We start from the raw sequence: 12771 nt of genomic DNA, 5'->3' as shown, positions 1-12771 counted from the left end.
GCTCAGCGGCAGCTCGTTGTCTTTACTCTAATTGTGGAGGGTGCAGCTCACTGGCCCATGTGGGAATCGAACCAACAACCCTGTTGTTCAGAGCTCACGCTCTAACCAACTGAGCCATCCTACCACCCCAAGCCCTCTCTTTCTTAACCCTTGTCATTTGCTCACTTTGTGAGAGTGGGTTTTCTGTGTGTAGAATTCGGGGGATAGATCTAAGAAGCAATTATTTGGGAGGAAACAGAACAAGAAAATGTCATACAAATATTGACTCCAAAAGTCTAGTGAAATTCACCACAGGCAACGGAGATGGTGGGATGACACTCAGGTGTCAGGACCCAAACCTGCATAGCATTGGTTCTTAGACTTGACCTCACATCAGAATCAACAGAGGAGCATTTTAAAAATACTGTTGTCTCATGCCAATTCATTTAAAGCAGAATCTATTTTAAGTTCTCAAAGCAATTCTCATGGGCAGCCAATATGAAGACCTACTGACCTAACACCTTGAAAACTCAGCTCTCCACATGCGGCTTGCAAGATCGGTGGATACAGAATTCCCAAAGGCATTAAAGACCTGGAAAGGCTCATTGAACACTGAAAAATAATGTTAAGATTCTGTTTACACAGATTGGGCCTAATAAGATCTTAGGTATATGTGAACCAGTGAGTGATACTGACTTGCCACAGCCTCCCTCTCTGAGAGATGATAAAAGACAGACAGACAGAAAGGTAAGATAGAACATTTATATATATGCCTTGCCTCCCTCCCCCAGCCCTGCCTTTGAAGTTCAAGTTCTCCGGTATCTGCTATCATCCCTTGCTAATTATATGTAATATAGGATAACCTGCTATCATTGGTAATAAGCCACAGGAGGTGGAATCAGAGAAACTAGGATTTCCACTCTGCTCCACACTAAGCTCTGTTATCTTCAGCAAGTCGTGTAAAACAGGTACAGAACCTGGCATGTGATTTTAGCAGGAACTTGGCTCTCATGGCCCTCTCTGTGTGATCTCAGGCCAGTACTTAACTTCTCCGAGCCCCACTTTCCTCACTACAGAAAGAGAGATGGTAATATTTATGATACGATTCCTTGTGGTTTTCTGTCCCTTTTCCATGAGAGATTGTGTTCGCATCTGCCAAATGGGCGTAATTCCCTGTACAGATTTCATCTGAAAATGATCTAGAGCAATGAGGAGGGATCATTTTGTAAACTGTATGCTGGTATCTCCATGTCAGTCACCATCCTTATAAGGGACCCGTCACTGTCATCAGGCTGTCACCACTGTTTGCCATGACGATTTAGAACTAAGGTACGTGTGACGTGTCAGGGCGGGGCTTCTTACATCCTTAAATTCTACAAGTAACTGCCTGCTGCATTCAAGCAGACCAGATTGCGGGTTTATCTATGGACCCAAGCCTGTCTTAAAAGTGTCACTGAACGGAGAATTACGCATGTCCTCAAACCATAGCACACAGCATGGAGGGGCATGGAGGGTGTGGATCTGAAAGCCGGCTTAGCAATGTTCTTGATCACACGAGGACACACAAAGGGACCCAATTGAAATCTTACAGTGTGGGTTTGAGCGGCGGATTTACTGCTTACCAGTTATGAGAAGGCATGTTTCTAAATCCCCCTGCCCAGTTTCTTCACTTTAAAATTGGGCTAACAGCATTACGAACCATAACAAGTTGGTTTCAAATGAGATAGTGTTTAGAAAGTTCTTAGTCTTCTGTACAATATCCAGTCTGCTTAGGCGTGGGATGAGCCAACATGCAGAAATATAGTCATACCAAGTCCGAACCCTCCGTGGTCTGAGATTGTTTGGGTTTATATTCTTTCGCTTTTTAGATGTCTGGTTATTTTTCCTTCCTAGCAATCAATACATATAACAAATGAACTCAGCGTACTTTTCCTTCCAACGAGTGAGTTAGCCCCCAATTCTAAACATGTAATAAGTGCCTACTAAGTACTACGCAGTCTGTTAAATATCATTAATACGTCACATCGTTTGATCTTACAGCACCTCACATAGTAAATATTACCTTCCTTGTTTTAATAAGAAAACTGAGGCTCAAAGAAGTTAAATATGTCACATAAACAGCGCTATTAAGTGCCTCACTGCCGTCTCCCATTGTTAATTTATCAGTTCAGTTTGCTCAGGGTTGTCCTTTTATTATGAATTTCCAGGCCCTCACTGTGTCCCCAGAGCTCAGCACGATGCACGGCACATGGAAAAAGGGAAGGAAGGAAGGAAGGAAGGGAGGGAGGGAGTCGTACAACTCCATGGCACAGTGGTTGAAAGTCTGGACCCTGGAGTCACGGAGAATTGGATTACAATCCTTTCTCTGCACAGACACCAGCCATATAGCCTCAAACAAATTCCTGAACTGCCTTGAGCCTTGGATCCCTAGAGCAGGGATTCTCAGCCTCAGCGTCTGAATCACCTGGGGGTTGTTAAACCAGAGGTGGCTGGGCCCCAGCCTCAGGGGTTCTGATCATTATGTGTAGAGTGGGACAGAGATTACATCTTTCTCACAAGTGCCCAAGTGATGCTGATGCTGTTGGCCTTGGTACCACCCTTTGAGGACCGCCGTTCTTGAGCTTTTGTTCAGTGAGATAATGCACATAAAGTCCTCTGGCCTGTGCTCAGTAAATACTGGAGGTGCCAAAAACATGTACACAAGTGGACACTTTGGTCAACGTTGCTCAAGCAGTAGTTTGCTGTCATCAGAAGTGTCTGGGCGCTGATGGAAACCACTTTGAGCACCCTTGTCATTGCAGAAGTCAAACGTGACTTGTATGCATCTTTTGTTATTGATATATATTGAGTATTATAATGTGAATAGTTTTTTTTCCTTTCTTAAAATGTGTATAGGCTTTTTTTGGTCCTCTCCGTCATAATTGTGGCTGTGTTTGCAGTATTTACCATATGATACAGATATAAGGTCTTAGAAGGACGTTGGAACTTAAGTCCTTGCGTCATCCCAGCACTGCCACCTACCATGGACACAACTTTGGGCCAGTTATTTAATCATTGTCTCCAAGGGAGTGTCCCTCTCTGTAACATGGGGTGGGGGTCGGACAGGAGGGATGCCTATCACCTAGAGTTGTTGGAAAAATAGGAATTACGTGCGATGATTCGTGGAGCCAGTCCTATAGTAATACCTTTGGCTCCGAGATAACATTTATGCAAAATAGTGCTACCAAATTATTAGATCTTGTTTGGTATCATCACTATTATTATTATATAGCACTATATCCTGGCATTTAAAATTATCAGGAAATGTCAGGTTTACCTGACATTCAACAGACAAGAACACTGCCGGATTCATTTCCTGTAGATGGAAATGTAATCACCAGAGTTTCATCTGCCAATTCCTTACTGCAAAGCTTGACGTAGTAGTAAAGACGGAAAGGAACATCTAAACCCCAGTTTCTATTAAAATATTTAAGCTTAAATTGAGGAGAACTTCAGCTGAAGAATCAGTAACAAGTGAAGGCGGGGATATCTTTCACTGTGGGAAACATAATATTTGTTTAGTATAGGCAAATATTAGTCCCCATGCGCACTGAGGCAGAATAATAAAATGTAGAAGCCAGAGAAAATACCAAATGGGGTTGATATGTAACTTAAATGTTTTAAAAGAAAATCAGGCATTAGACTTTACGAAGCCCTTCCAGGAGTTTCACTTGGCCTGAGAGAAACAGACAACTTCCTGGCACCTAGCTCTGAACTTGATCCAAGACAGAAGACTGGGACATCCATTTAATGGGAGAGCAAATGACTTTCCTGTTTTCCTAAGTCAACACTGCTGATTTCCGATGTGTTAACAAAATTCATCATGAGGATATTTTGTGCTGATTCAGCACATTTCTCAAGGAAGAGGTTTACATTTCACGTGCTTTTATTTCTACTATCTCACCTTGATATCAGTGACTATATACAAGCATAGTAATTTGGCAAATGTGGAGAATGCGCCTTAAATGGTCAGGAATGCATTATTTGTAGTTTTTTGGTTTGATTTGGTTTTTTTTTTACATGTCCTTTGCAGTGAGCTATTCTGTCTACAAGCAGGAATTTACCCAAATGGGTAAGAAGGGCAAGTAGAGAGAGTACTAAAAGCACAATGCATTTGGAAATGCCACTGTAAAGACACTCAGTGTTTCCTTGGGTATATTACTTCTCAAATCACAAAGCCACGCAAAATATTCGTTCGTTCGTTCGTCCATTCATTCGTTCAAAGAAGCACTAAGGAAATGCCTTCAGAGCTGAATCAGGGAGTAGGAAATTGTCACAGAGACAACACAGGCAGAGCATTCCAGGCAGAGGAAAAGTCTTGTTCTGAGTTTAGTAGGCATAAAGGAACACCTTGAATTTGAAGAAATACCAATGACATACTGAGCTGGAGAGACGATAGGGTACTGTAGTAGAGGAATGTCAGAAAATGAGCTTCCAAGACGGGGCCCGGAGAGTGGAGGCCCTAGAGACCTTGCTCAGAACTTAGCCTGCCTCCTATGAACCTCGAGGAGGCGTGGAAGAAACAGCAACAGTACGCTCACAGTGTCACTTTTTGGAATACTCCTAATGTTTAAGCATTTGCTTTTATAATACATGCAGTGTGCCTGCACTGTTTTTGACTACCTTATGCAGTGCAACCCTTATGATACCACTGTGACCCTAAGAAATGGGTACTCTTGCTTTTCCCGTTTTTATGGATGAGAAAATGGACTCAGAGAAAGGTTAAGGAGCTTGCTCAAGATTTCTCAGCTAACAAGTGGCAGAGCTAGGGTTGGCATCCCAGCAGTGTGGTCAGAGCCCAGGCTGATAACCACCAGGCATGTCTGCTCAGACCACATACATGACCAGAAGTCATGTGACTGAGGTAGACCGTTGGGAGCACAAACTCTTCCCAGAATGATTCACCATGTGAAATTTCCATGATTCCAGTCTGATCTGTAAGGCCTTCGATGTCATCTGTTGTTTTTCCAAAAAAGAAATTTGACTCGTGGCTGAGGACGGCAGGAATGAGTCACTTGCCTTGTGAGTGAGCCTTGGTGGCTGCCAGGCTGCACGTGTCCACAGCTTTGTTCTCCACTCCTTACCACCTACACGTTTCAGGGCGAATTGCATCTGACAGTGGTTTTCCCGAAAAACCCTCCATCTCTCTAGCTCGGTGGACTTGTAAGGCCTGCCTTTGTTTTGGAGAAGATTTTAGACAAGTTGGAGAAACAAGGCAAATATATGAAAGAAATGACAGTAAAAGTTCCAAGACACTAAACTTCATTGTTGCATGGTGATTTTGGACGATTGGCTTCAGAAACACTTACAGAACTTGTTTTTCTAGCTAATCAACAGCACTGGAAAAAAAAAAAGAAAAAATATTGATTCCTAAAGGTTGGTGGGATCTGACAGTCATAAGAAAAGCGAAAAGAAGTGCTGAAGTGGGGCTGTATTCGATCAGAGGTGGCGTCCCTTGGGGTGAAGTCAGCGATAGCCTGCTCGTTGATTTATGCTTGTACTTCTGCTTTCTTTGATTCTTTCTGCCTTTTCAGGGGCACAGGTATTGTCCTTGAGGCTATGTCCTCACAGTGCCCATGTGCAGCCCTCGTGTTGGCTTTGCTCAGGACAAAAAAGAAAAACAGCGATGGCCACTGCCGGCCACGTTGGGAATGTATAATTACCTATGCTTTGTGCACACAGGAGGATTCACATTTCCAAAGCCACGCTGGACTGCCTCAATGGCGACTACAATGTGGAAGAGGGTCACGGGAAAGAGAGGAACGAATTCCTGAGGAAGCATAATATAGAGACCTATCTGATTAAGCAGCCTGAGGAGAGTCTGCTGTCCCTGCCCGAAGACATTGTCAAGGAGTCCGTGAGCTCATCAGACAGGAGAAACAGCGGGGTGACATTCACAGAAGGATCCTGGAGCCCCGAACTGCCCTTCGATAACATAGTGGGGAAACAGAACGTAAGTCCTGGCTTCCTTCTTCTGGTTAGCCAAATGCATGCTCAACCCCGACGCCTCATTAGCCTTTAACCTTTTCTCTGCTGAGCAACATAATTGCCAATGATCAAACATATCTCTGCAGGACAGCAGTAACCTTTGTAGGCAACGTCAAGAAATGCCAAATATACCGAGTGTTCCCAACACCCTTTCCTTTTATTTATTTTTCGACCTAGCTAAAAATAAATGGCATGTGAAGCTGAATTACAATTTTACACACAAAAAATTACTCATGTTGGAAAAGATAAACCAGATGTCATTAAACCAGCAAGAAAAAAAGTATATTCTCATGTATTCATCAAGTCCAGGGGAATGCCATTTTTTCTTTTTTTAGGTCGCTGGCAGACTACGACTTCTGAGTTTCCCCCTGCAATTTAAAATCAGAACGGCACTGTTAATGTGGGAATATAAAAGCAACGCCAAGGGATGCCCGGGGTGGGGCCAAGCGTTCCGGGGTAACGTGCAATTTCAAAGTTGTGCACAGAGTCCTATTCCTGTTTAGTGTGGATTTGCATCTTCGATGGGGAATAGGGATACACTGTCAAGAGCCAAAGTAGTTTCACGATTATTTCTTCAAATACTGGGATCTCCCTAAATCCAATGAGATGCTCAGACTCAGAGAGGCCCCGGAGAACCGAGGCTGATCCAAGAGCATTCAGAGGTGCTCTTAGTATCAGGACACGGGCACAATCACCTGCTCTAATATGGGTTTTCCCTTTCGTCATTGAGGTCAAGCACATGTAGTTGAATTCATTGTAAGTTAAATGGTGTAACTCCACCGTACTTCCATAAAGAAACAATTTTTAAAAGCCAATACATACGACTTGCAAACCGTTTCTGATATGCTCCTGAGCCCAACCAAAGCTGAGAGCACTCTGAAGTACATCAACCAAACCACTAGTGTCAGGTGCTTTATGAAGACCGGTGTATGGGTTCCTTGTTTCAATGCATGGACCTGAACTCAGTCACTTGTAGATGAGAAAAACCTGTTTTTAACTGCTTACAGACGGTTAGAATGGAAAAGGTTATATTGCTGAAAGTCTTCTGCAGCTGCGAGATGGACAGGACACGCTGAGGCCAGGTTAACCTCAGTGTCCTTCCAGTTCCGCATGAAGGAGCTAACGAGCAATGCATGGACCAGGTTCCACTGGGGAAGATGCAGGTCGAACCCCGCCTGCATGCCTGACGTCCTTACTGTTCTTTTGTGAGTGTTTAATTTTCCCCAAAATAACATGCCCACACAGGCCAGTGCTGATTTCAGGGCCTACTTCTTTCCATCCCTGAATTGGTGTGCATAGTACAATTGGCCATTATATAAAACAACACACTTATATATACTTCCTGGAGTGGGTGCGTGCCCAGCTGACCATACCCTCTCTGCTTCCTTTGCCTATTTTTAGCTTGAGCCTGGATGCTGCTTATTTAGAGAGGAGACGCATGCCTCACCCTGAATACCTCTGTAACTCTAAAATTCTCTCTCAGTTTTTTGTCTTTCTCTTTATTTTTGGTTTTTCCTTTTGCAAAACTTTCCACTTAAGTCGATTGTGAAAAGTGGGCTAATTCCTTACTGTTCTAATCTCAGTTGTACCTAACCTTTGTACTAATAATTGGGAACCAAGAAGAGAGAGGTGGAGATGCTTGGTTGTATTCCGTGATGGATGAGTCTGGTAAAATTGTATAGGAATAGCTGAAATATTTCTTTGCTGATTTCCTGAAGATATTAGCAGATGTCATCCGATAGTTATTGTAAAAGATGTCGTTATTAGTCAAAGATTATTATTCTTGGTGTTTAACCAGATCATCTATTTCTTATGATGCCTGAGTTTTGCCTGGATACACCCCATCTGTGCCATCTCCAGCATGAATAATCTCAATTCATTTTGATGTCGTCAGACTTAAGACTCAGCGAATGTGTACTGATATTTGCAAATCAGTGGCAGTAATAACATTTAGGAAATGATTAAGTCAATTAAAATGATCACAAGCTCTCAGAGTTTGCACTGATGTTTAATTCTCGAATTCAAGGAGCCATATGTGCAATTCAGAGACATAATGTGTGCCTGGAAGAGATCAGGACTGGTCTGGATGAGACTGTGCTCTGCCAAAACACCCAGTCAGTTCCACGGAAAGCCCAGACCACCTGAGTGTTTGCATATCGCACATCACACATATAATGCTTCACTGGGGATTTTCCAGCTAAATTGGCCAAAATGTTTTGGCTTCTATTAATTCATAATGGGTGCTTAGAAATATAGATAGATAGATAGATAGATAAGTAAAGAAAAGCAGTTTATTAGAAGAAAAAGTACACTCCAAAGGGTTTGGAGCGGGCCCCGAACAAAAGCAAGGCTCAAGAGACCTAGAAATATTTTTAATGACATCAGTAAGCTGTGCCATAATCTGTGTTATATAGACAGCAGATGTTCAGATAGTTACATTCTCATGTATTCATTCATTCAATAAAGATTAATTGAGCATCTACTACTGGTAATAAAAGAGAAGGCAGGACAGAGGAAAGAAACACTTCAGAGGTAAAGTCAGCTAGTAGTTTTTGTTTCATGAAGATAGAAAGTATATCTGTTTGACTTATCACTGTTTAGACCACACTTAGAATAACACCTGGCAAATAACAGGGCTTAATTACAGTTTGTTGAATGAATGAGTGAAGTGATGGATGTGGGTGTAAGGGAGAGGAACCAATCAAGTCTAACTTCTAGGTTTTTGCTTGGGTGAGTGAGTGGGTAGTGGAACTGCCCACTGAAATCAGCAATACTGGAATGGAAGGAGATTGAGTGGGAGACACTAGGAATTCAGTCTGGGACATGAAGTGCCTGGGAAAGGTCTCGGGAGAGATACCCAGAAGGCTACGGAACACACACTTTGAAAGCTCACAAGTAAAAGAATTGTCCAAGGGATGTAAAGCTGGCAGCCCTCAGAATCTGAGTGCTGGTTGTACCCATGCAAGTGGAAGAGGTCACAGTAGAGAATATGTAAAATAAAACAATAAGAAGGTACAAGAGAGACCTGGAGGGCACCCCAGCTGGGAGGTGAAAGAAAGTAAGAATCCCATGGCACAGGCAGACAGGGCGTGAACTGATGTGAAGAGAATTAGGGAATGTGGTGTCGTGGAAGCCTGGAGAGCATTTTGAGAAGGAAGGAGTAATCGACAATGTCCAATGTAGCCGAGAGGTCCAGGAAGGTAAAGACTGAAACCTACCGACTGGAATTGGATGGAAGAACATCGTTGGCAAGAGATGGATTGATGAGGTGGTGAAGTCAGAAGCCAGATTGTCACAGTTGATAAGAGAGCTCTGGATTTCCCAGGAGAACCCTCACTCCTGCCTCCTCCCCACTACCCAGCTCAGAAGTCTGTCAGAGGTTTGGAGGAGCAGTTATTGCACTAAGAGCTATTTCTGGTCCCTGATGTGAGCCCTCCAGTCCTTTGTCTACACTTAAGGCGTCTTCCTTGGTTTGGATGTCATGCATCGTCCCTGCCCCCATAGCTGCGTCCATTTGGGTTAAAATTTCCAGTTCAGCCTAGTCTGGGTTCTGGGGTCCAGTTTGCTCTGAGAAGCCCTCATCACTTATGCTTTGCACCCCTGATTCCCCATGTGGCAGGAGCTCTAACCTCTGATTTGACGTCTGGCTCCCTGAACCCTGGCTTAGTTACCAGTGAGGCTTCCTATGTTCTGAGGCTTGGAGTGGAATGAAAGTAAGAAAACTTGATGGCAAGAAGTGTATGATCGCAGGTGGACTGTTGACATGTAAGGTTACGAAAGTAGAAGTAGGTAGTTGAAATAGACCAAAAGTGAAAAATCGGACATTTCGAGGAAGACGTCCAGAAATTTCCAGGCTAGGTTTTTGGGTGAGTCATCAACATGGTCATTGGATCTCTCTGAATAAAGACAACATTGGGGATGAAAATGAAGACGTATAAGAAAAGGATCTTATACTAAAGATCATATTTTTTCCCTCCTGGTTATATACCAGAACTAAAATCTATTGTGGGCTCGAGCGCTTGTTCATTAAATTACTTAACAGGCACTCAGCGTTCTAGCTGCCAGGGATCCAATAATGAGAAGACGGACTTGTTCCGTCTCCTCTAGGAGCTTACATTTTAAGGGCATGGAGAATGCAGACAATTAACCAAAGCCCACAAGTGCTGTGAAGGAAATAGAGATACAAGTGTAGGGAGCAGAGGGGATCATCAGAGGCCTCTGAAGATTGGCTTTGACTGCTGAAAGGACCCTGCATGCAAATAACCCCGGGAAGAGCATCGTGTACAGAGGAAACAGCTAGTGCAAAGGCCCTGCGGCAGGAAAAAGCCTGGTGTGTTAGAAGAAGAGCCAAAAGGTCCAAGTGGCTAGAGCAGAGTTGAGCAGGGAAGAAAGGGGTGCGAGATGAAGTTAAAGGAGACTAGAGCTTGAGCCTGCAAGCCTGGTTGACTTGGGATTTGATTCTAAGTGATGGAAAGTTTTGAAGCAGGTCAGTGACATGATCTGATTTAGATTTTTAAGAGATCATTTTGGCTGCCTTGTGGAGAAGGGATTGTAAGGGGCAAGAATGGACTTAAGACAAATTGCACCTTAGACTTATGATTTACAAGAGGCTACCAACAGGTGAAGCTTTATGTCACTGTGAAATGTGTTGTGTGAGGATATTAATCCTTTTAACTTGATTTTTCTGACAAGTGTTATGCCAAGAAGGTGAGCCGCTCTTTTAGAAGCAAAGCCCCTTTCGGAGTCTCAGATGTGTCTCTCACATATTGTGAAAGGCTCACCAGCGTCCTTGCAGCGCTTTCACATGTCTCGTGGCATCAGAATCCAGGCACTTTCCTATTACTCCTGCGGGCCTTTTAGAAGAAGCACCTGGAGAAAAGTACCCATTTGGTACTTCCGTTGTGCATATTAGTCGTTTCTGCACAACAGACGGACTTTGGCCATCACTGTTAGCATGAAGTCAGTATGTGCACAGTGAATATTGAACACATAGTTAGATTTTCTGTATCCCACACAACAAGCCAGAAAGCAAACGTGCCTCTTTGCCGTGAGTAGAGGTGCATATCCACGCGTCACTAACAGTAGAGACTTTGGGGCCATATTGGGAACATTGCTCACATTCTTTTGATTTAATTTTCATACCAACCTGACAATGGAAGTGCAATGTGCCTGTTTTACAAATGAGAAACCTGATTCGTAGAGATGGATTAATTCCCTGAAGGACACGTAGCCTGTAAATAACAGAGCTGGAATCAGAACCCAGTTCTGTCTGACTCTCAAAATCATATACTTCCCATCAGGCCACACCATCTCCCCTTTGTGTCCTGAAGATATAGGCTGGGTTTCTACCCTTGACTTTGTTTTCAGGTCAGTCAGTCTTACAAGTGTGTGTGTGTGTGTGTGTGTGTGTGTATTCACCTCCTGAAGACAGGTCACTTGCTCACCAGGGATCTTTAGAAATATTTTGTGGAACGCAAACTGAGCGGCTGGCCCTTGTTTTTGTGCATAGAAATGCCCACAAGGAAAAGAACTCTTTAAATTCAAACTCCTTTTACTTCTATCATTTGACTTGGGCGAGTCAGTCCCCCAAGATGTTCATACCTTGCCTCATTCATGCAGTCATTCACTTACCAACCACTTAGTGAATACAATTTGTAGGCACTGTTCTGGGTGCCGAGGGCAGAGAGAGAAAGGAGCAGGCCGAGCTGCGAAGGAGCGCACAGTCCGGTGGTGTTACGACCAGGTCAACCGGCCCAGTGTGAACTTGCTGTCATTATAGCAGGGGAGTGTAGAAGAGGGTGGCCATTGATGCAAGGTATTCAGGGAAGACCTTCCCAAGGAAGTGACTGTCAAGGTGAGATCTGCTGACAAGCAGGAGAGGGCTAAGGATGAGGGGAAAAGCAGGGCCAGCGTCCCAGCCTGGTTTCTGCTGCTCAAGACCAAAACACAGTCTTCTCTTTCCCCACAGAGACCTCTGACCTAAAATTCTTACCCCTAAAGATTGCTGCAGTACCAGGCATTGGTCTAACAAAGAAGTTATGTTTTCAGAGGCTATGGCTCCTGTGATGAGCTACCAAATATCTAATTGTCCATATTCAGTCTTAGGATGCAGGAAGTCACAGGCAGGTTTTTCTCCATAGGTGATTTATTTTTAACCATTTGAACCTTAGATTCAGTTTTGATGTTGGTTGGATGGGACATGTGCAGGCTCCTGGGGTAGGGAACATGGAGGGCTTTGGATATTTCCCGGAGGTAAATCTGCACTCTTCCAGTAACGCAGCTTTTTCTGACAGCAGTGTCCCCCACCCCACCCCTCAGGGCTGTCCTCAGCTCTGACTTGGAAGATGGCTTTGGAGTTCAGCCAGGGAGAGTCATTACAGGGGTCTGGTTTGTCACTCTCTTCAGAAAGGCAAGTGGATTTGAAGCCTTCCCGGGAGCAGTGAGTAGATTAGGTAGGCAATTTGATCCATTAACTTTGGCTAATCATCCTTCCTAGCTCTGCAGTTCCAGGGGTTAGTCTATGGTGGAAAAGATAAAAGTTGAGCTGCACTGTGGCTCGCGTAGAATTGCAAATCTGGAAATGTGCATTTCAGTTGGCAAGTGTGCAAGATGCAGCCTGTGGTGACCGGATGGCCAGGACCTGACAGAAACTTCTAAACTAACCAATGGGATTGACTCGCTGTTTGGGGAATCGTGAAAGAGTGGCCTGAGGAACTAGAACCAATGAATGCATGACATTTTAAGTGTGGGAAGGTAAATGTATGA

General features: G+C 43.8%; 1 protein-coding gene across 3 annotated transcripts in view; it reads left to right on the top strand.

Moving 5' to 3' along the window:
• Window positions 1-12771, top strand: part of ADCY8 (adenylate cyclase 8) — a 176507-nt gene that overhangs the window by 88158 nt on the left and 75578 nt on the right. For all 3 annotated transcript variants that reach the window (XM_033126471.1, XM_033126474.1, XM_033126473.1), the window contains exon 7: window positions 5701-5971. In XM_033126471.1, coding sequence (XP_032982362.1) covers window positions 5701-5971 — 271 coding nt within the window. The remainder of the gene's footprint in view (window positions 1-5700; window positions 5972-12771) is intronic.

The sequence above is a fragment of the Rhinolophus ferrumequinum genome, chromosome 14 (assembly GCF_004115265.2).
Source record: "Rhinolophus ferrumequinum isolate MPI-CBG mRhiFer1 chromosome 14, mRhiFer1_v1.p, whole genome shotgun sequence".
Lineage (NCBI taxonomy): Eukaryota > Metazoa > Chordata > Mammalia > Chiroptera > Rhinolophidae > Rhinolophus > Rhinolophus ferrumequinum.
The sequence above is the reverse complement of the archived record's forward strand: the minus strand, read 5'-3'. Positions and strand labels throughout refer to the sequence as shown.